This window comes from Euleptes europaea, chromosome 14 (genome assembly GCF_029931775.1).
Source record: "Euleptes europaea isolate rEulEur1 chromosome 14, rEulEur1.hap1, whole genome shotgun sequence".
Lineage (NCBI taxonomy): Eukaryota > Metazoa > Chordata > Lepidosauria > Squamata > Sphaerodactylidae > Euleptes > Euleptes europaea.
The window spans coordinates 34059090-34083133 of NC_079325.1; the positions used below are offsets into that span (position 1 = coordinate 34059090).

At 47.9% G+C, this 24044-nt stretch overlaps 1 protein-coding gene across 1 annotated transcript in view; it reads right to left on the reverse strand.

The window, feature by feature from the left end:
• The window catches only part of GFRA2 (GDNF family receptor alpha 2), a 91885-nt gene that overhangs the window by 39076 nt on the left and 28765 nt on the right, over window positions 1–24044 (reverse strand). The window contains exon 4 of the mRNA XM_056860401.1: window positions 10852–11197. Within this exon, the coding sequence (XP_056716379.1) occupies window positions 10852–11197 (346 nt within the window). The remainder of the gene's footprint in view (window positions 1–10851; window positions 11198–24044) is intronic.

Here is a 24044-nt window from a genome sequence, read left to right on the forward strand (position 1 = left end):
AACTCTCTCTTGGCCTAAATGTCCTCACAAGTTTGTTGTGAGGCTGTAATGGAGTGAAAAGTGATGTATACTGTCTCAAGCTCCTTGGAGGAAGGGTGGTATACAAGTGCACTAAAGAAATAAGAAAATTAATACAATTGTTCCCACTTCTTGCATGGTCAGCCGCACTTGTCCAAATCCCCTGTTCTTGCAAATCAGTAAAATGCACAGTAATCAGTCCTCCTTTGCCTCTGGTTTCTCTAACAGAGCAAGCTAGATAGGATGTGGGATATATTTGGGCAGGAAGAGCACTAGGGATGCCACCCTCCAGGTGGGACCTGGGGATCCCCCGAAATTACAGCTCCTCTCTACCGAGATCAGTTCCCCTGGAGAAAATGGATGCTTTGGAGGGTGGACTCTGTGGTCTCTGTACCCCACTGCGGTCTCTGTCCTCCCCAGGCTCGATCCCTGAATCTTCAGAAGTTTCCCACCCTGTATCTGGCAATTTTAACCCCCCACACACCCCTGCCGGTGGCTGGGGGGGTAGGCAACCCTAAGAGCACTGAGGAAACCAGGGCAGCAGCAGAGGAAATGACAGGACTGGCCAGGAGAGAGAATGAGGCAGGGCAAAAGGAAGGAGAACACAGATCCAGCAGGTTCACACTTGCAGACAAAGCCAAGAGTATGTAATCTCTTTCTACATCATAGCAGAGGGATTGCGGGGAAGCAGGAAGCTTTGAGTAGGGCTGTCGATTCGGTTCGTCCCGAACCGAAAAACAGCCGAATTTCCCCTGATTCGGCGGTTTTTAGTTCGGGAAGAACTGAACTCAAAAAAGGAGGGAAAACAGGGAGCCAAATTCAGCGAGTTCGGGGTGTTCGGGAATACATTCGGCAAATTCAGGGTTCGGGGCAGCAGCAGAGGGGCGGGGGGTCTTTAAACCCCTCTGCCCTGCCTGCGCAGACAGCGCAGAGGGGCTTGACAACCCACCGCTCCTCTTCCCGGGAGTCCCGGGAAGAGGGGCGGGGGGTCTTTAAATCCCTCTGCCCTGCCTGCGCAGACAGCGCAGAGGGGCTTGGCAACCCACTGCCCCTCTTCCCGGGAGTCCCGGGAAGAAAGGGGGGTCTTTAAACCCCTCTGCCCCCCTGCGCCTTCACGGGGCTTCCATGAAGGCGCTCAGGGGGCGCTTTAAACAGATCTGCGCCTTCCAGCTGGAAGGCGCAGATCTGTTTAAAGAGCCCCCCGCGTGCCTTCATGGAAGCCCCATGAAGGCCTGTGGGGGGGCTCTTTAAAGACCCCCGCCCCCTTCCTGACTCTTTGAAGTGGTGGGCGCCACCTGGGCAGACGGCGCCCAGCACTTCAAAGACCCAGCCGAATTTTCCCCCGAACTCCGGATCTCACGGATCTCCGAATTTCACGGATCCGAAGCGGGGGAGTTCAGACTTCGGCACGGCCTGAATTAAAAAGGGCCAAATTTTGCCGAAGCCGAACTTTACCAAAAAAAAATTTCAACAGCCCTAGCTTTGAGTACCAAGGAAACTGCTTGCCAAAGGCCCAGTGGTCTCAAAGACACCCCCCTTCTCTTGCCCCTGGAAGGTCAGGAGGGCAGCATCATTCTTCTTAGGGGTCTCTTCAAGGCCACCTCTTGCTACCTCTTGGAGGGTGATATGCTGTCCACATTCCTAAAGGGGTAGCGGTCTTTGATCAGAAGGACCCTGCTAACAGACACCTTTCAGCTGTGGTGAGAAGCGAGTGCCTCTTTAACAACCAACAGAGAGAAGCCGCAACTTCCAGTGAGAGAAAGCAATTGGCTTTCCAGAGAGGGAAAGCAACCAGTCCCTCCCTAGGGTCTGATTGGTGATGGTGTGAAGAGGGAGAGAGTTTGTTAGTTAGCTAGCTTAGGGGAAAGGGGAAAGGAAAAGTCCTCCAAGATCAATCTCTCTGATTAGACCACAGCTGTATAAAAGAGGGTGGGAAATACACAGAGCAAAGATCAAACCAGCACTCTGGAGGCCGCAGCTTTTCCTAGGCATTTTCTCGCCCTTAGAAGTTTCGCTTCCCAGCTCAGCTGCTTCTCTCCCTCTGGACCTCAAAACCTTTGCAAAGAATTCACTCTGTCCTGCTCTTTTCCACCCCTCCCCTCTGCTTAAATTAACATCATGTTCAGCCCACTGCTATATGCTGTGTGCCTGATTCTTTTTTTGTTATTGTTGTTTTTTTCCTGTTTTCTCATGTTGTTTGTCAGACTTTGTCCTGCATGTGAGATAACAGTGGAAAAATCTCTATTTAAAGGTTCTCCAATTACAGCTCATCTTTTCTTCCATTAGCAGTGATGTTGGAGGCTTAATTACCTCCCCGTCTCTCCCTGTGACGTTATCACGGCTATTTGTCGATTCCCGTTGGAATTCGATTTTTGTGCTGTCCGATCTGTGCGCAGACCACACAGATGAGCATCATGGAGACCCCCAAAAGAGCCAAGACATGTAAGCAAAGACCAGGATTTTTCTCCTTGCTTGTCCCCACTCCGGGGCTCAGACCCTATGAAATGCAAGTGGAGCTGCCCTGCATAAAAAGTGACTCCTGTCCCCTCTGTCCCCCCAGAATTGTGTACCAGTGGACCCTCAGCAATTTCATAGGGATCAAAGTGGGACTGAGGGATTAGTGAAAATGGCCAGATGCAGCTGCTTCCTGGGTCAAACGAAAAAGGAATTTTGCGGCACCTTCAAGACTGATTTATTGTGGAAGAGGCTGTCATTGTCATACATACAGAGAGACCCCTTCATTCAAGAGCATTACATATGACCTCGGTTAGCATAAGCACAGGGACACAGAGGGGGGGAAATGTAAATGGTAGGGAGAAAGGCAATGAAAAGCACTTCCTGGTTTAGATCCACATTCGCCAGAAGGTTTCTGTGGGTGGAAGGGATTTCCATCTGTGAAGCACAAATTCCCTGCCTCCCCCTACCACTGCAGTCCAACATGCCCCTGCCTCAAATATTGCTCCTGGGGAACAGGAAGGGTTGCCAACCTCCAAGTGGAATGGACAACAGGGATCAGTTCCCTTGGAGAAAATGGCTGCTTTGGAGGGTGGACTCTACAGCAGATACCCTGTTGAGGTCCCTCCCCAAGCCCCACCATCCCCAAGCTCACCCCAAGTTCCTCAGAAATTTCCTCGGGAATTTTCTCAACCCACAGTTGGCAACCCAACCCATAGTTGGCTACCCAAGGGACAGCCCCCCCTGAACAGTATGAGGGGGGAGTTGAAGGTGTTCCACAGGAATTGATAAAAATCACCTCCACCTTTACATGCAGGACCAGCCCAAAGGTTTTGGGTCCCCTAGGTGGCCCATGTCTTTGGCACCCCCCTACCAAGACCCAGTCGCATGCCGAGCCAAGCAGGCAAGGAGCCAGTGTTGTTATCTGGGCAGCATGAAGTCGGTTGCCAACTGCTCTTCCTTCCTCCCTCCCTCCTTCATGGAGATGGGGTGGGCCAGGGCAGGGCAGGGGAAGACAGGCTGGGCAAGGATGCCCTGGCCTCCAGCTAGGGTTGCCAGGTCCCTCTTCGCAACCGGCAGGAGGTTTTTGGGGTGCAGCCTGAGGAGGCCGGGGTTTGGGGAAAGAAGGGACTTCAATGCCATAGAGTCCAATTGCCAAAGCAGCCATTTTCTCCAGGTGAACTGATCTCTGTTGGCTGGAGATCAGTTGTAATAGCAGGAGATCTCCAGCTAGTACCTGGATGTTGGCAGCCCTACCTCCAGCGCCACTGCTGATCTGCTCCTGGAGTGTTGGAGGCGATGGCGCTGCTGGAACAGGACCAGCCAGGACCGGCCCTGAACCTCTTTGGCATCTGCCTTCCCCTCCAGAACCCAATGCAATTGCCAAGGTCCTCCTAATAGACAGGCCAGCTCTGCTTGCTTAGGTGCTAATTCTCCAGTGGGTTCAGGCCATTGACTGTACTCCTTACATTCCATTGGTCCTGAAAGCACTGCAAGCCTCCTGTTGGTCGATGCAGCCACACAGTAACACAGCTCACCCTCCGTATATATTTTTTTCCTTTTCCCAGTCTCCATCTTGCCATTATCGTTTCTTTCAAACCATAAAGGCAACAGAGTGACAGGCAATGTTTACAGGAACAGTTACTTCAGTTTAATAAGCTCTTAATGCTCTTTAACTCCTACACTATTCTCAGCAAGAGACACAGACGGAGCCTTCTAAGAGAAATTTTTTTTCTCGATATTACATTTGTATTCAGCTCTTTCTATGGGGACTATGATCAATACTCATTTAGGGGAGGGTTCCCCCCTCTCTCCAGCTTTTTGGGGAATATTCACAGACAGTGACTGGCTCAAGGAAACACAACAAGCATTACAGCCGAGCAGGGATTTGAACCCAGACCTCCCCTGCCAAGCCTAGACACCCAAGCAGCTCTGAACAGAAAAGATCGTGCCAGAACCAGAACCCTCAGTTATGGATTCACAATGCATGGCTTAAAACAGATGAGTCACAGCAGCGGTGGCCCTAGGATATGCCCTGTACATGTTGATGGTCTTCTCCACCCTTGTCCAAATTGCCTCTGTAACAAGGCCAAATCTGGCTATGCTTACAGGTAGGGAAGACAGCCTCCAGGTGGGACCTGGGGATCTCCCAGAAATACAGCTGATCTCCAGAGTACAGAGATCAGTTCCCCTGGAGAAAATGGATGCTTTGGAGGGTGGACTCTGTGGCATTGTACCCAGCTGAGGTTCCTGTCCACCCCAGGCTCCATCTCCGGGAGCTGGCAACTCTACCCCACCCCCACCCCTCGCCAGTGGCCAGGAGGAACCTGGCAACCCTCCTTACAGGTCTGTACCAAACACAACTGTTCTGGGGGGAGAAATGTGGAGAATGAGTACTCCAGCATAAAAAACGCACTCCTGCAGAGATTTATGGGAATTAAAGAACAGTTTTTTTCAACACCCTCTCCTCCATAGGATGCAAGAAGTGGGGGACTTGAGCACAAAGCAAGAGAGTCTGGCCGTTACGACAGCAATCCCTCCCTAGAAACAACTGTGGTTTAGTTGACAGAAGGTCCTGCATTTTTATGAACCAAGGCACAAAAGTCCGGCTCAGTGCTGAGCTCCCAAGAGGTGTTGCGCCTGCAGATTCAGACTCCCTTAGCTTCCCTCACTCATTCATTCCCAGCACAACAGGCCAGGGGCTGGCTGGCAGTACCCACCACCCTCCCAAAAGGAATCCTCTGCTGGCAGCTGATTAGAGAGTCAGGAGACTTCTGGCAGCCGGAGAAAGAGACAACTAAAATCAGATAGACACGGGAGAGCTGGAGACCCAAACACACCGAGACAAGACTCGAGCTAATGATGCTTCTCCCTCGTCCAGCACTTTGACACTCTTTTTAACATCGTTTGTGATTTTTATCTCCTTGATCTCAGACACACTCGGCTGTGTCCAGTCAAAGCCCTGCGTAACATGCCCTCCACCTCCCAGCATACTCAGGCTGACTCTCCTCCCCTTCTCCCACTCCAGGGCTCCTGGATTCCCCATTAATCTGCTCCTTGGCATCAGCATATTCAGCTTCCCAAATCACAACCCTGCATGGCCTGCTCACTCACTGCAAAATTGCTGAGGAGCCCCCAGTGGGGTACCCTTGGAGAGAGCCAGAGCGAATGTATCAACTGTGTATGGCAAGGGCCGAGGGAATCAGCAGTACAAACCTCTCTCGCCAACTTCCCCCTCCACAGTATTCAATCAAGAAATCACCAGCTCTCGCTGTGGTACATTAATTGCGCTGTGAGGACCCCACACGGATAGGGAAGCACTGGCCCATGGCCAGGAGACGATTTGCACACGAGCCAAGTAAGCTATGGTTTAGGCCTTCAGCTTATGAGGGGCTTCTGAATACAAAGGTTTTACTAATTTCAATGTTAAAATAATGTTTTGGGTAATGCTACAGGCTTTCAAAAGTCACATAGTTTAGGGCCTCCGTTTGTCATCTTCTGGCCCTGCCCGTGGCTGTGAACCAAGGAGCAGGGCTTGTTGTACCGCAGCCTCTCAACATTCCTCACCCAACACCTTTACCAGTGTGGGCAGATTGTCCAGGGCAACAGTCCGTAATGTGGTACCCATGATCCCCATGTGTTCCCTAGTGCCCACTTGTTTCTTGAGACTTGGGATTGAAATCCAAAAGGTTTTAAAAACAAGGATTTTCAGGTTAAGCAGACTGACAAGCCAAGTGCTTAGCTCATCCTGGGCAGGCGTGCCGCAGTTGGGTACCCTCAGCATGGCCATGGTCGCAGATGTTTTAATGTCTCCAGCCTTGGCAAACCTCTCCCTATGGCCACACAGGGAGCAGGCCCTTCCCTTTCTCTGGAAATAGAAGTCAAACAGCATAGAATCATAGACTTGGAAGGGATCACCAGGGTCATCTAGTCCAACCCCCTGCTCAATGCAGGAATTTCACAACTACTTCCCCCACACACACACAGTGACCCCTACTCCATGCCCAGAAGATGGCCAAGATGCCCTCCCTCTCATAAACTGCCTCTTATGAACTGCCTAAGGTCATAGAATCAGCATTGCTGACAGATGGCCATCTAGTCTCTGCTTAAAAACCTCTAGGGAAGGAGCACTTACCACCTCCCGAGGAAGCCTGTTCCACTGGGGAACTGCTCTAACTGTTAGAAGTTTCTTCCTAATGTCTAGATGGAAACTCTTTAGATTTAATTTCAACCCGTTGGTTCTGGTCTGACCTTCTGGGGCAACAGAAAACAACTCGGCACCCTCCTCTATATGACAGCCCTTCTAGGATTTGAAGATAGTTATCATGTCCCCTCTCAGTCTTCTCCTCTTCAGGCTAAACATACCCAGCTCCTTCAACCTTTCCTCATAGGACTTGGTCTCCAGACTCCTCACCATCTTTGTTGCTCTCCTCAGGACCCGTTCCAGCTTGTCTACATCTTTCTGAAATTGTGGTGCCCAAAACTGAACACAATACTCTAGGTGAGGTCTAACCAGAGCTGAGTAAAGCATCAAATGAAAGAGCTGATCCTGGCTTTTCATTGCCTTCAGGTGGCATTTTAGAAGAGTCCACCTTTGCATCTATGGGGAGTGCCTATTCAGAGGCACCTGCCTCCATTCATAGGAGGATGCTTGGCTTGGAACCCCACAACATTGTGTGACTGGCCTCATCCTATGGCAGTCATATTGTGATGGCACCTGCTGCCCTCTACCCTTTCTCAAAAGTTTCCACAGATTCTACCAGCATGGGAGCCACCAGTCTAGGGAATGGAACAGAGGTACTTGCTTGTCAAGAGAACCTCAGGGTACCAAGGTAGGAACACTAGAATTCAGGTTTTGCATGGGAGAATAATGAGCCAATGATTGCTAGGGAGCAAAGTGCCCAAGTCCAATCTGGCAAAGCTGTAAACAATATGGAATGCCTCTCTGAGAATGTGCAGAATGCATGCCTCCCTATCTAGGGGTCAGTGACCTGAACTCCAACAATTCTCTTTGTACAAAATAATCACTTCCTTCACAAGGCTGCAGTAAAAGCCAAGAGTGTGATGATCAGGAGAGGACTGGCCATTGAAGGTCTAGAACACTGGTTCCCAACCAGGGGTCCGTGGACCCCCAGGGGTCCGCGTGAACTAAATTAAGGTCCGCAAAACAAAGTCATAAACCCATAATAAATTAATATTTTCAATTAAAAGTTCTCTATGATAAAAATATATATTCAAATATTATTCTAAGTTTAATGTTTAACTAACAGTTATGATTAAAGTTTATTTTCAAATTCTCAGAATTTTTATTTTGAACCTTGGGGTCCCTGCACCGAACAAAAAAGTCCTAGTGGTCCCTGGTCAAAAAAAGGTTGGGAACCACTGGTCTAGAAAGTAAGGACAAGAAACACAGGTGGAGTCTGAGGAAGAGAGTTATTATTCAGCTTGTAAAGCACTTTGAATGTATGCAAAAGGGCTTCAGAAAGCTATATTGCCCCCCACACACTAATATTCCCAGTTTCTATGTGGTGAACTGGGGGTTGAGAAACAATGACATGCCTGGGTAACAAAATCTGGCAATTTTGTCATGGAACCACATGGCCTCCTAGTAGCTATAGGCCGTTTTCCATAACAACTGCCCACCCAGATGGTTAACTAGTTGATTCAAAATCTGTAACAATAAGACTGCTAACTCTTGTACCAGTTCTTAATACACTTTATGCAAACAGAGATGATTTCTCCCCAAAGCCAAGAGCATTAAGAACTCCTCTTGACAGGAGACTGGCACACTCAGCTGTTTTTATATTGTGAAATCAGCACAAAGACTGATAGAATCCAGGTGCCCTCCACCACAATTCCTCTGCTCATACCTTGCATGTACAAATTCATCTCCCACCACCAGTGCTACAATACTGGCTCTGACATAAAACACTGGCTTAAACACATTTCCTAGTGTTTTAATAAGCACCTTTTGGCCATAGTGAAAAAGAGACGCCTCTGCCCTGCTTAGCTACTCTTTCACGATCTCTCCCGACGGGTCAGCGCCATTTCCCAATCCTGGATGAGCCCCCCCACCCACCCAATCAGGGATGCTCCACCACCATGCAATGCTCTCCCAGGAGTTCACATTTTCCGAATGCATCCCGTTTCCCCCCTTGCTACTCAAATGCACCCAGAGCATTACACGTCAAAGGAGATATCAGGTCCGAACGCCTGCAAACAAAGAGCTGCCATTAATTTGGCTCCTGCGCACAGCTGCCCGAGAATCTTTTATTCATGGACCCTGGCTTACAGCATTACTATTTGATGAAAAGCTGCGTTCAGGAGAGTCAAACACGTTCATTGAGATGGACGGAATTCAGCGCAGTGCTATTTGTCCACACAGACTGGACAACGTACACAGCCTTTCACCCCTTGATATATTAGCCCAATCTTTAGAGGATCAATCCTCATTGTTGTGCTGAGCAAGCATCTCCCTATACAAACAAGCCACTCATGGTGGAACTCTTTAAATCAAAAGAGTTTCCGTATAGATGTTAGGAAGAATTTTCTAACAGTTAGCGCGGTTCCTCAGTGGAACAGGCTTCCTTGGGAGGTGGTAAGTGCTCCTTCCCTGAAGGTTTTTAAGCAGAGGCTAGATGGCCATCTGTCAGCAATGCTGATTCTATGACCTTAGGCAGTTCATGAGAGGGAGGGCATCTTGGGAGGGAGGGCATCTTGGGCATGGAGAAGGGGTCACTGGGGGGAAGGTAGTTGCATTGTGCAGGGGGTTGGACTAGATGACCCTGGTGGTCCCTTCCAACTCTGAACCTATGCGGTGCTCTACAGATATGCAGACTACAAAGAGAGATGGATTTGGTCTTTGCTTCAGTGGAAAATCAGCAGCCTCTGAGCTTCACTTCTTTTGCTAAACCAAAAGTAAAATGAGCATTATCAAACACCTTTACCACTTCCCAGTGCACTTCTGTCCCCAGAAGCACCAGCTTAATCTTGGGAGAGCAGAGCTAAAAGAACTTCATGATTCTCTCACAGCCTTTCATAGAACTTGGCAGGAGGGAGCAGAAACCCCGATTGGAGGGAGGGAGTAGACAAAGGTGCCACCTTAGCTGCATAAGTCAGTCCAAGCAGCTGTGGATTGCTTAACCACCTGAGACACAAACTAGAGAAAACAAACATCCTGCTGAACAGTCCCAACCCCTGGGAACCCCTTGACCAGAGATTCATGCATCCACTCCCTCCTCTTGCCTACAGCCAACCATGGTATAAACCAATTTGTAGTAACAGAAAGAACAAAGAGCTCTATGGCATCCCACTGTGCCCCAAATGAGCAAGACATGAGCCCTGTTCACATGTTACAGTGCACACACATACATCCTGCATGTACATGCATACATCTGTTTGTATTCAAGAGCCAACATGCATTCACTTCACCAATGAAAGCATGGACCAGTAGTTGGGTAAATGTGGGATTTAAATCACACGCTTAGTTGTGTGCGTGCATTGAATGTCACCTGAGACTCCACACACATATAAAGAAAAATCAAGTGTATGGTTTACATGGATTGCCCGTGTGTTCCTTGTAACTTGTGAATTGGGATCTAGGGAATACTTCAACAGGTGTGGTGAGAACCAAAACAGATAGCCAAATTTTGTGCAATAGCATATAAAGTTCAACCCCTAATGCTGGGCAATTGCAATTAGATAAATCATAATTTGGTCAATTTTAGTCTATTATAAATTATTTGGAAATTTTAATTAGGAATGTTTTTTGGTTGAACTGCTGAAATTTTTTACTTTTTGTATAAATGATACATGTGTTTTTACTGGCTAATGGTGTATCAATAAATCTGTCTGTGTGGTGAGAAAATAGTGAAAGGCAGGACAGAGAAGGCCCAAAGGATGCATAAAACATCCAGCTTAACGTGGCCACTTAGGCTTAACATGCCCACTGCCTAGTTGCCAAACATTCCAGAGTTAGATTTTTAAAATCTTTTTAAAAAACAGGTCCCAGAAAATTCATTTGCCACAAAAGCAACTCTTCATTGGTGAAGAGTTACAATTGATCTCCAGGCGACAGAGAACAGTTCACCTGGAGAAAATGGCTGCTTTGGAAGGTAGACTCTATGGTATAATACCCCACAGATGTCCCTCATCTCCCCAAACCCCACCTTCCTCAGGCTTCACCCCCAGCATCTCCAGGTATTTCCCAACCTAGAGCTGGCAACCCTACTAATTACACATAAATTCACAGTCTTGCAGACAAAGGCACCCCAAATCAAAATGCTAACCACAAACAGCGAACCCTGAAGTGCCCACACAGACCAGTAAACCCAGAGCAAAGCAGCCATCGATGGAAGAAGAAAGTGAGACAATCCTCACCGACAAAGTGGGTCAGACCGACACTGATTCCGGAGGTCCAAGCAGTTCGGCTTCTCCTTGTCCTCATAGGAGCAGTCAGGGACAATAGTTTGCCGGCGGCGCTCAGCACAGGCCTGGTCCTTACAAGAACAGAAGAGCATCCGATAGGTATACTCGCTGGGCACTCGGTCAAAAAACTGGCGCAGGGCTTTGTGGCACTTGCGGCGGTTGCAGCGGTAGGTGTCGTAGAGCTTGTTGCAGGTAGAGATGTAGCCTGAACGGAGCCTCTTGCAGTTGTCATTCAGGTTACAGGCTTTGGCTGCATCTAGGCAATGGTTGCTTTTGGAGTTGGTGGCAGGATCCATTCCTGTCCAAGAAAAAAAAGACAGAGTTGTGGAATGGGCAGTCAGAGAAGGGGGTGGCAACACACGGACCCTGAGGAGGGGCTACAGATAGGCCCCGAACAGTTATGAACAGCAGGAGCCCTGGGTTTAAATGACAGGGATTTAGATGAAAGTTTCAAACAGTAGAAACTTTCCAGCAGTGAGTACATAGGGCCACCAAGAGGGAGGGGGCTGGGTAGGGTTGCCAGCTGCCAGATGGTGGCTGGAGATCTCTGCTATTGCAACTGATCTCCAGGCGACAGAGATCAGTTCACCTGGAGAAAATGGCCGCTTTGGAAGGTGGACTCTATGGCATTATACCCCATTGAAGTCCCTCCCCTCCCCAAACCCCACCCTCCTTAAGCTCACCACTAAAATCTCCAGGTATTTTCCCACTAGGGTTGCCAGGACCCTCTTTGCCTCCGGTGGGAGATTTGGGGGGGTGGAGCCTGGGGAGGGCGGGGTTTGGGGAGGGGAAGGACTTCAATGCCGTAGAGTCCAATGGCCAAAGTGGCCATTTTCTCCAGGAGAACTGATCTCTTATCTGCTGGAGATCAGTTGTAATAGCAGGAGATCTTCTGCTATTACCTGGAAATTAGAAATAAAGCAAATACCTCTATGCTCGTACCAAAAGGGTTTGGAAATTAGCACAGAGCCAAGGAACTATAACAAAGTGCAAATGTATTGAGTGCTACAAAATACAACTATATACAAAATGTCTCTGATTTCAATTATATACACACAATCCTGTAGGATATATATATATACACATATTTCCAAGAAAGGATTCAAATATCAGGAAAGTTAACAGCTCCCCAAAGGGGTATAGTTGTAATAAAATTATTGCAATAAAAGTATTTATCCATCCTGGTATATCAAGAGGAGTTAACCAGTTCCGAACAGGGATACAAAGTGTAGCTACACTTTGTATCCCTGTTGGGAACTGGTTAACTCCTCTTGATATACCAGGATGGATAAATAATTTTATTACAACTATACCCCTTTGGGGAACTGTTAACTTCCCTGATATTTTAATCCTTTCTTGGAAATATGTGTATATGTGAACCACGAAACTGAGATTTATGATTGGAAGTGGGACCGTTGAAGAACCGAAGAATCAAAACGGCCGTATCCCCTTCTATTTCTTCTGGTACCAGCACTGGACTTCAATGATTGAATATTACACATGAACAAAACTTATATATATCATACAGGATTGTGTGTATATAACTGAAATCAGAGACATTTTGTATATAGTTGTATTTTGTAGCACTCAATACATTTGCACTTTGTTATAGTTCCTTGGCTCTGTGCTAATTACCTGGAGGTTGGCAACCCTTTTTCCAACTCAGAGCCGCCCAGCAACTCTTCTTGCACTGTGGCCATTAGCAAAAGGCAGGCAGCAGTTCCTGTCTTAAGTGAAGCCTTCGCTGTGATTTGGACTACCCATAGATCCATCCCAGACTGCACAGAGAAGTGGGGGCAGAGTCCTTGGACACTGTGCGTGGACATCTCTAATGAGAGCCCAGTAACTGCTTTTTGCTAGGAAAAAGAAGCTTAAGGGGAGGGGAATTTGAACCCTTTTCTTCCTGCTGCTATTCTACCACAATTCCTCTCCCATAAGCTGGCTTTCCCCTTATAGGGTTCCAGGTTCATGATTGCAAAGGAATAAAAGCAGCTTGGGGGACACAGAAAAGCCCAGCTGAGGGCCCCTCAGTTTTGACACATCATCTATAAATCTACCCCAGGTTGCCACAAGAGAGAGCTAATACATCACGTACACAGCTGTTAGAGTGCAATCGTACCATGCACTGTGAAAATCCTAGGAGTCACAAAGTAATTACTAACTGTCCTCTTGTCTGAATATCACTTATCAGTGGGGATTTGTCAGATGTGAACGAATTTCTCTTGCCAATCATTTACCACCTCACCATCACCCACTGTGAACCTTAATGGATCATCTTTTCCTCCAAGATGGAAAACTGTGCTCAGCTAGACCTTTTAGCCTTATAAGGAACTTAAGATGGTGAATCCTTGGAACTCACTATTAACACATCATCGATATAGCTAATTCCCAACATGGCCAAATCTGTGGATACTTAAATCCGGAGACTGGAGGCACAAACAGACAAGACAAATATTTTGTACAAACCTGAAAAATACCAAAAATGTGAAATCTAAAAAAAAATAAAAATTGGGGGTTTAAAAAACCCCAAATAATAGAAGAAGCATGTGTAGGTTTGAGAAACAAATGCCATCTCAGTGACCATAGCTAGGCAACCACAACAGTATTACCAGCCTTCAACCCTTTTACTTTCTTCATTCATACCCTGTCTTTCTCCCCACAGGGGACCCAAAGCAGCTTCTATCATTCTCCTCTCCTCCATTTAATCCTCACAACAGTGTTGTGAGGTAGGTTAGGCTGATAGTGGGTGACTGGGCCAAGGTCACCCAGCAAGCATCCATGGCAGAGTGGAGATGTGAACCTGGGTTTTCCAGATCCTAGTCCAATACTTTACCCAATACACCATGTTGGCATGATCCTTGGGTTCTGTCAGTACAACGGGGAGGGTCAGGCCTGTTTGGGCTTTTTAAGGGAGGACTCATCTAGGCCAGGCCTGGCAGCAATGGGAGAAAAAAGAAAAGGGAAATGAAACCTAAAAATCAGAAGCTGGGTACACACTGTTTTACCAGGTTGATAACTGCACACACATTTTATATGTGAGACATATACAGCCCAGTATAACAACTTGTAGACAATCTAATCAGATATTTGTATAATTGGAAATATACTGTACCATACAACTTATAGAGCCAGCGTGATGTAGTGGTTAAGAGCGGTGGTTTGGAGTGGTGGACTCTGATCTGGAGAACTGGGCTCAATTACCCACTCCTCCACATGAGTGACAGACACTAATCTGGTGAACTGGATGTATTTCCCCACTCCTACACACGAAGCCAGCTGGGTGACCTTGGGCTAGTCACAGCTCTCTTAGAGCTCTCTCAGCCCTGCCCACCTCACAGGGTGTCTGTTGTGGGGAAGGGAAGGTGATTGTAAGCCGGTTTGAGTCTCCCTGAAGTGGTAGAGAAAGTCGGCATATAAAAACCAACTCTTCTTCTTCTACAAAGAAGAGAAGAAGACTCCGTTAGGGGCAGCAAAAGTGCAATTAGATAGGATAGTGAGGTCGGCACCTTCTCTCCTGTTAAGTGTCTTTCCTTGAATGTCTCCAGATCGCTATTCTTAGAGCCAGTGTGGTATTGTGGCTAAGAGTGGGGGACTCTAATCTGGAGAACTGTGTTTGATTCCCCGCTCCTCCACATGACCGGCAGACTCTAATCTGGAGAAAAAGATTAGTTTTCCCGCTCCTCCACATGAAGCCTGCTGGGTGACCTTGGGCCAGTCACAGTTCTCTCTAAACTATCTCAGCCTCACCTACCTCACAAGGTGTCTGCCGTGGAGAGGGGAAGGGAAGGTGGTTGTAAGCCGTTTTGAGACTCCTTGTGGTAGAGAAAAGCAGGGTATAAAAACCAGCTCTTCTTCTTTTTCAATATCCTGTTTCTTCTCGAAAGTTCCACTCTGACTCTTGCTCTTTCTCACAGCCAGACATGTAGTTAGGACAGTATCTCTCTTCTCTTCACTATCAAATATGTTCCTGAATAAACCTTTATCTACACTTTAATCAGGTTGTGCACCTTTGCTGTGTTCATTACTTTGCCAACACACACAATGGGAGATTGGGATATGTCTGCCACCTCCTCCTTCTCTCCCAATAAATTCTATTTGCCTTACCCAAACTCTTTTGGCTTTCTTCATAATTCCTCTATTCTTTTACAAGAACAAGGAGATCTGAAACATGCCTCACATTTTGCCAGAGGCAACTCTGTGCATGCCTGGCTTGTCCTTTCTGAGCTGAAGAAGGCAAAATCGCTGACAGGATGACAAGGTAGAGCCTGCTCTGCACCATCAAACCACGTTATCCTTCCTCACCCTTTCTTGCCAATACAGCTGATGTCTAGGAGCCTGGCATCTACAGACCACCAGAAACCATGACCATCTCAGGCTACCTGTTTCTCATCAGAGGTCTCTCAGAAAAGGGCTTCAAAAGGGGACCCCACACCTCAACTGCCACATCTGCACACTGCCAGCCCCTCCAGTCAAGGGGGAAATCAAAGAGAAAATGAGAAATCTTCCCCTTTCCAGATACCTCGGGGAGGAGAACTTATCAATTTCTACAGTTGGGAAAGCCACCTCTCCGTTCCCCACCACACACAAGAAAGTGTATTTCTTACTTGAACTTGAGAAGGTGCAGAAAGCAACCAAAATGATTAGGGGACTAGAGCAACTGCTCTATGAGGAGGGGTTTAAAATGCTTAGTGCTGTTTAGCTTGGAAAGAAGGCAGCTGAGGGGAGACATGATGGAGATCTATAAAATTATGCATGGTTTGGAGAGAGTGGACAGGGAGACGTTTTTCTCCCTCTCCCATAATACTAGAACACGGGGTCATCTGCTGAAGCTGGAGGGTGAGAGATTCAAAACAGATAAAAGGAACTATTTTTTCACACAACGCATAGTTAAATTGTGGAACTCCCTGCCCCCAAATGTGGTGATGGCTGCCAACTTGGAAGGCTTTAAGAGGGGAGTGGACATGTTAATGGAGGAAAGGGGTATTCATGGCTTCTACTTAAAATGGCTACTAGTCATGACGCATACCTATTCTCTCCAAGATCAGAGGAGCATGCCTATTATCTTGGGTGCTGTGGAACAGTGGCAGGATGATGCTGCTGCAGTTGTCTTGTTTGGGGGCTTCCTAGAGGCACCTGGTTGGCCACTGTGTGAACAGACTGCTGAACTTGATGGGCCTTGGTCTGATCCAGCAGGGATTTTCTTATGTTCTTACTTGCATAGGGCCAGGCCTGAAACACTGATGTGAATGTTCAAGAGACTGTGATTCTGGGCCATCTCCTTCAGCAGCCCCTGGTAGGAGATGCTGGGGTTGATGGAGATCCCCATTCCCTCTTCCCACAACATCCAGTTTACTTTGCCTCTGCAGAGTTCCTGATAGTTAACATTTATCAAGTGCCAAGTGCTAATACAGCATAAAATTAAAGTCATACCCAGCAAAGCATGACACGACATGCGAAGAGAAAGGGACATTCCCCCTGCAAGCACTCACACTCCTCTCCCTCTTTGAACACAATGAATTCTCCATAAGGTTTCAATTTGAACCACCTTTCTGTACAATGGAAGTCATCATTTTCCATGCACACACACACATCCCTTTAGGCTGTTAGGGAAAAATTCTTAAAATCACAAGCATAAACTAAGATCAGAAGCAGAAACTCAGGAAGTTTTGAAAGACAGGAAAATATTCGCCATTAGGCTGAACAGAAGGGTTAGCAAACATCAGCTGTGTCAAACCAGTACATCCAATGCCCACCACCCACACTGGACCATGCCAGCCCTGGTATTGTTTGCTTCTTGTCCAAACTTACTAGTTGGGTCAGTGGAAGAAAGGTGGCCCAAGCCAATGAATGTAGCACCAACCTCCACCCCACCCCATGCAGGGGAGTATCACCTCTTGGAGGTTCCTGCCAGCTAGGGTTGCCAATTGCCAGGTAGTAGCAGGAGATCTCCTGCTAATTCAACTGATCTCCATCCGATAGAGATCACCTGGAGAAAAATGGCCACTTTGGCAATTGAACTCTATGGCATTGAAGTCCCTCCCCTCCCCAAACCCTGCCCTCCTCAGGCTCCGCCCCAAAAATCTCCCGCCGGTGGCGAAGAGGCACCTGGCAACCCTACTGCTGGTCCATTTCCAGTTTTGGCAGATTGTTACAGGGTAGGGTTGCCAGGTCCCTCTTTGCTACTGGTGGGAGGTTTTTGTGATGGAGCCTGAGGGGGCGAGGTTTGGGAAGGGGAGGGACTTCAATGCCATGGAGTCCAATTGCCAAAGCGGCCATTTTCTCCAGGTGAACTGATCTTTATCGGCTGGAGATCAGTTGTAATAACAGGAGATCTCCAGCTAGTACCTGGAGGTTGGCAACCATATTACATGGAAAACTCCCAAGCAAAAGTGCCCTAAAAGCAATTTGCCACTTTCTATTCCACCCCACAGAAAGGGTGTCTATGTCCACTAAGAGTAGGGTTGCCAACCTCTTGGGACTAACTGGAGATCTCCTGCTATTACAACTTATCTCCAGCCGATAGAGATCAGTTCACCTGGAGAAAATGGCCACTTTGGCAATTGGATTCTATGACATTGAAGTCCCTCCCCTCCCCCAAATCCCATCCTCCTCAGGCTCCGCCCCAAAAACCTCCCACCGGTGGTGAAGAGGGAACTGGCAACCCTAACTAAGAGCTCTGGGTCAGGGAGATACCCCAGAGTAGGCACAAGTTCTCTTTGTTTCAGAGTGGCTACCCTAGCTGATTCCTAACTGTCCAACAGATTTACCTTTGGAACATGTGGATCTTGAGGAAGCAAGAACGAGGTCATATGGATCTATCCCTCCCACCTCCCATTCCTTAAGCTGCTACAAGGGCAAGCCGAGGCAGCTTCCCTCCACCCCATCCCTTTCGAGTGTGAATCTAGGCCACCTTTTCCCATCAAGTCAACATCAGTGCAGGATCTATGCAAAGCAAAGCTTTATTTCCTAAGCCTCCAGAGCCCCTGCTCCTGCCCTGCTGCAGACCAGCGGGGACTGAGATGCATTTTAATAGATCCAGCATCTGAATGAGTTCTGCTTTCTGGGGAGCTCATTAGTGAGGTACAAGAACTACATGTTAATGACGAAAGGAAGCCATTGCTGTACAGATAGACCTTGCAGAGGGAGAACTGGGTCTACCTGACCTTATTGGCCCCTTGGGATCAAAGAGACAATAGTTACCTTTCCCTAAACAGACCTTGAATGCATATATCTCCCATATTTCATCATCCAAAGAAAGGTGGGTTTCTCATTGAACTAGCATTTCCCTGGCAGTGGCAAATCGGAGCGAGAACCACTCAGGATAAATCTTGCCATTAAACATTTGAAGCGGCCTTATACCTTTCCCATTGACCCAGACAGGCTGCAGCTAGGGTTGCCAACCTCCAGGTGTTAGCTGGAGAGCTCCTGGTATTACAACTGATCTCCAGCCGATACTGATCAGTTCACCTGGAGAAAATGGCCACTTTGGCAATTGTATTCAATGGCATTGAAGTCCCTCCCCTCCACAAACCCCGCCCTCCTCAGGCTCCGCCCCAAAAATCTCCAGGTATTTCCCAACCTCGAGCTGGCAACCCTAGAAACATACGAAGGGCTTATAGATATGGTTGTCAACACCGGCTTGGGACATTCTTGGAGATTTGGGGGCAGTGCCTGGGAAAGGTAGAGCATGGATAGGGGAAGAAGCCCAGTGGATATGTGATGCCATACAGTCCCCCCTCCAAAGCTGTCATTTCCTCCATCAAAACAGATCTCTGTAATCTGGGGATCAGCTGCTTTGGAAGGTGGACTGCATGGCATTATACCCTACCAAGGTCCCTCCCCTCCCTAAACCCCACTTTCCCAGGCTCCTCCTTCAAATCTTCTAAACCCAGAACTGGCAACCATATCACACAGGCCTCCATGCCATGCTAGAGGCAGACAACCAGGAAGAAGTCTTCGGAAGTCCTCATGGCTGCTTGCCCCTCTTTAACCAATGAGAGGGGACCCAAGGAAAGTAGAATAAGGTTATTACAGTGAGGTCATCACTGGTCCTGGATGCTTGAAAGAACCCTCTGTGTATGTTTTGATATACATACATATTTATATATTTATTTAAGGGGCTCAGGGTGGTGTACGTTTGTCTACACTCTTCCATTTCATTCTCACAACAACCCAGTGTGGTAGGTTAGGCTGAGATAGAGTGACTGGCCCAAGGTTATCTAGAGAGCTTCCATGACAGACAGGGGAATTCAAATCTGATCCTCCTAGATCCTAGTCCGACTCTCTAACCACTGCACAACACTGGCTCTCCTGTATGAATCAGGTTGCTGGCAAGCCTGGGTATCAAGTAACTAGCAAAGGTGGGTGCGCTGAATAAGAGACGTCCAGGTGGGCCACTTCTCTAGTGACATGGATGATTTACAGAGTCCATATTTAATTACGCAACTTGTTTTAATGAATGCACCACTTCCAGGTTTCTTGGCATAAAGCACAGTGCCACATTATACAAGCACTAACTTGTCCACAGTGTTCTTTGTTTATGCCCGGGAAAATATCTTGTGCGTTCTCTGATATCAGACATCCTCCTCTTTAGTTCCCCCCCCCTTAAAAATGAATTCCGCTGATTGTGCACATATTGTCTCATTCATCACAGACACCGAACCAGCTTATCTACAGGGAGAGGGGCCCATTTCAGTCTTTGCACAGCCTCTTCCAGAGTCTTCCCCCCGCCCTTCTTATATCTCTTCCAAGCTTCTCATGTGAGCTGGCTATGCAGCGGGGTTTGCACATATTTAGCACTAGCTTTAAAAAGACAACTAAATCCCAAGAAAGGAACACTTCTGTTCGACAAACACATGAGCAGCAGCTCAGCGCCAATGAAGGAAGAGACGGGCCTAACAAAATCTGTCATGACGCACGGAGCTGCCTTCGACTGAGTCAGACCCCTGATCTCTCAGGAACACTTGCTTTGCCTGTTCTGACAGGCAGCAGCTCTCCAGGGTCTCAGGTTAAGGTCTTCCGCACCACCTCCTACTTGATCTTGCTAAATTGGAGATGCAGAGGACTGGATGAGACCTTATGCATGCAAAGCAGATGCTCTACCCCTGCGCAAAGCTGATGCTCTGTCCCTAACAAACTGGAACAGAAGCCCTCTGGTCTGGAATCGCATAACCTTCCTTAACACCCCCACCTTGCAACTTTGCCACTTCCACCTTTGGGCCCCAGATAGGGTTGCCAACCTCCAGGTACTAGTTGGAGATCTCCTGCTATTGCAACTGATCTCCAGCCGATAGAGATCAGTTCCCCTGGAGAAAATGGCCGCTTTGGCCAGTGGACTCCATGGCATTGAAGTCCATCCCCTCCCGAAACCCTGCCCTCTTCAGTAGGGTTGCCAAGTCCCATTTTGCCACCGGCGGAAGGTTTTTGGGGAGGAGCCTGAGGAGGGTGGGGTTTGGGGAAGGGAGGGACTTCAATGCCATGGAGTCCACTGGCCAAAGCGGCCATTTTCTCCAGGGGAACTGATCTCTATCGGCTGGAGATCAGTTGCAATAGCAGGAGATCTCCAACTAGTACCTGGAGGTTGGCCACCCTATCTGGGGCCCAAAGGTGGAAGTGGCAAAGTCTGCAAGGTGGGAGTGTTAAGGAAGGTTATGTGATTCCAGACCAGAGGGCTTCTGTTCCAGTTTGTTAGGGAGAGAGCATCGGCTTTGCACAGGGGTAGAGCATCTGCTTTGCATGCATAAGGTCTCATTCAGTCCTCTGCATCTCCAATTTAGCAAGATCAGGTAGGAGGTGGTGCAGAAGACCTTAACCTGAGACCCTTCTCCTCAGGCTCCGCCCCAAAAACCTCCCACCGGTTGTGAAGAGGGACCTGGCAACCCTAGCCCCAGAGAACATGACCTGTCGCCTCAGGAAGGGGCAGCAGGCCACACCATTCTTTCCACTTGCCTGTCCCTCCCTTCCCTTCCCTTGCCTGCCAGACCAGATGCAGATCCCAGCACATCCCTCAGGCTTGTTAGTTTTGCGAATGAAAGCTTTGAAAGACTGAGCAGCATCTCTAACCTGCTTTTGTGGTGAAGCTTAGCAGGTCTGACAGCCGTTAGGCAAGGAGTCGGGAGTTTTTGAAATTTAAATAACATGTTTTCCACATCTGCCTTCGGAGCCAACCTGAGGGTAATCGCTTTACATCCCCACACAGCTGGGAAAGTGACACTCCTCAGCATTTAGCATCTTCCTCCTCCTCCCCACCCCCCGCAGCGCCACCCCCACAGTCTCAACTGAACCACCCTCAACCCTCTCCCTTCCCCCCCTTCTGAAAACATTTTGGGGGCTGCAATCCAGAATAAATACATCCAAGAGCTAATGCTTCTCAGTGCCAAACACGGCACATTTCCTATTTTCCACCAGCTAAATAGTTTATTGATGGGGATTTAATTCAGAGCGGAAAAAAGAAAACTATTGTCAATTGGAATCTAAGCGCTACATTTCTTGGAAGGGAGTTTTGCAGATCTGCTTCAAAATGTCATGACAGATTTCCTGTCCACAGAATTAGGATGAGAGAGAGAGAGAGAACCCAAAAGTCTTCTGCCCCAAAGGCATTTCCTCTACATGGGGCATTCTTTGGAGAGCAGACAGTACATTCAGTACATTCCGCCTCTGCAGGCAGCACATCCAGGGGTCCTCCGCTTCCACAGCCCAAAATCCCCCACCTATCCAGACAGAACCCATTAAGGTAGGCTTCTGCGGGGTCAATATAAGCTATAGTACAATGGTGATGCAGGTTAATTCCCCCCCCCCAGTCCCACTCCTCTGTCTGAGAGCTTTTCTAAGGTTAGCTTTGGTGCTAATTGTATGTATATGATTTATGTATTTATACCCCAGTTTTCTCCCCAATGGTGACCCAAAGCAACTTATAAAATTGTTTTTCCTTCCTCCATTTTATTCTCATAACCACCACCCAATGAGGTAGGTTAGAATGAAAGAAAATGACTGCAGTGAGCTTCCATGGTAGATTGAGAATTCAAACCCAGGTCCCCCGGTTCCTAGTCTAGCACCCTATGCTGACTGTCTAATGTACCACTAACCCGTAAGCATAACATCTACTTAGCACATTTTTATCCTGCCCTTCCTCCAAAGAGGTGAGGATGACATACATGGCTCTCCTGTCCCCATCTTATCCTTACAATACCCCTGCGAAGTAGGTTCGGCTGACTGGCCCAAGGTCATCCAACCAGCTTCATGGCAGAGTGAGGATTTGAACTTGCATTTCCCAGATCCTAGTCACTGTAACCACTACATCACAGTGGCTCAGACATATGATCAGAGCTGTGACAAGTCTGAAAGCGAGCTGCCGTCTCCTTCAAGACTAAGAATCAGTCCTTGGGTATATTTACACTGCTTCTCTGATCTGTTTCGCAAGCAATTGTCTTCAACTCATCAGCTCAAAACTCATTAACAGGACAAAGGAATAAATCAGATGCAGAAGCAAATTGAGACCAGATGAGGAAAGGCTCTTGACCCACCCCGTTTCCATGTGGTAGTATACATTAGCAGCACCATGAGTCTGTGGAGGGAAGCAGAGCTCAGAATTCACTCTGTTGCTGGTAGCTGATGCTTGGTAGCCTTCAGGGTTCACTGAGACTGCCTCCACTGGCAGACTCCCCAAAGTGCAGCAGCGTGGTGTAGTGGTTAAGTGGTGGTTTAGAGTAGTGGACTCTGATCTGGAGAGCCAGGTTTGATTCCCCACTCCTCCACATGAGCAGCGGAGGCTAATCTGGTGAACTGGATTTGTTTCCCCACTCCTACACATGAAGCCAGCTGGGTGACCTTGGGCTAGTCACACTATCTCAGCCTCACCTACCTACCCACCAGTTGTGGGGAGAGGAAGGGAAGGAGATTGTAAGCCAGTTTGATTCTTCCTTAAGGGGTAGAGAAAGTCGGCATATAAAAACCAACTCTTCTTCTTCTTCCAGAGGCCAGGGACTCCTTCATTTTTCACTTGGCTGTTATTTGCCCATTGTCCTATTAGAAAATTGCCACCAGGACCAAGTTGGTTTGAAAAAACATGAGAGCTCCCTCCATATTTTTAGGAAGCCCTTTGAGCACCATCTTGCTAGTTAAACTTACTGTGGGCCCTGTATTTGTGTGTGTAAAGTGCCATTAAGCCACTGCCAACTTATGGCAGCCCTGTAGGGTTTTCAAAGCAAGAGACTAACAGAGGTGGTTTGCCATTGTCTTCCTCTGCAGAACAACCCTGGCATTACTTGGTGTAGAGATGCCAGCTCCAGGTTGGGAAATACCTGAAGATTTTGGGGGAGGAGCCTGAGGAGGGCAGGGTTTGGAGAGGGGAGGGACTTCAATGTCATAGAGTCCAATGGCCAAAGCGGCCATCTTCTCCAGGAGAACTGATCTCTGTTGCCTGGAGATCAGTTGAACAGCAGGAGATCTCCAGCCACCACCTGGAGGTTGGCAATCCTACCTTAGTGGTCTCCCATACAATTACTAACCAGGGCTGATCCTGCTTAGCTTCTGAGATCTGACAAGATCACACTAGCATGAGCCATCCCGGTCAGGATATGGGCCCTGTACTCACCTGTAATACTACTAAACAGAAATACACTAATTCCCACATCAACAAATCATTCGCTCTCAGCATTTCAGAAAGACAGAGGACTGAAAAGACTTTAAGGAAGGCCACTAAATACAACCATAGTGACCAGATGCAACCCAGCTCCTATCCTACCTCACCCCCATAACAATTGTACTTCCTACAGTAAAAGGCTTCTAAATCAAGGCCAGCAAACTGCCCTGCCAAGTCACTTATAGCTATAGGCAATATGCTCCCTTCCTGCTGTTATGACTATCAGTTAACCTCTGACCATAAAGGGCAATATGTCTCTCCACAACCTACAAGACCTTTGTGTCTGTTATTGAGCAGGGCTTGAAAGAAACAGGAGGAGTGTTTTTTAAATTAATCTTTCAGAGAAGACTCTGTATTGAGCTCCAGGTATCTAGGCAGTGCATTGAGGCATGCAATCTATCTCCATGGAGCAATAAAACTCCATCCCTTCTGACCTGCTCCCCACATGGTCAAATCCTAGCTGCTACAGCCATAGTGACACAGCTTCCAGCTAGTACTCTGTATA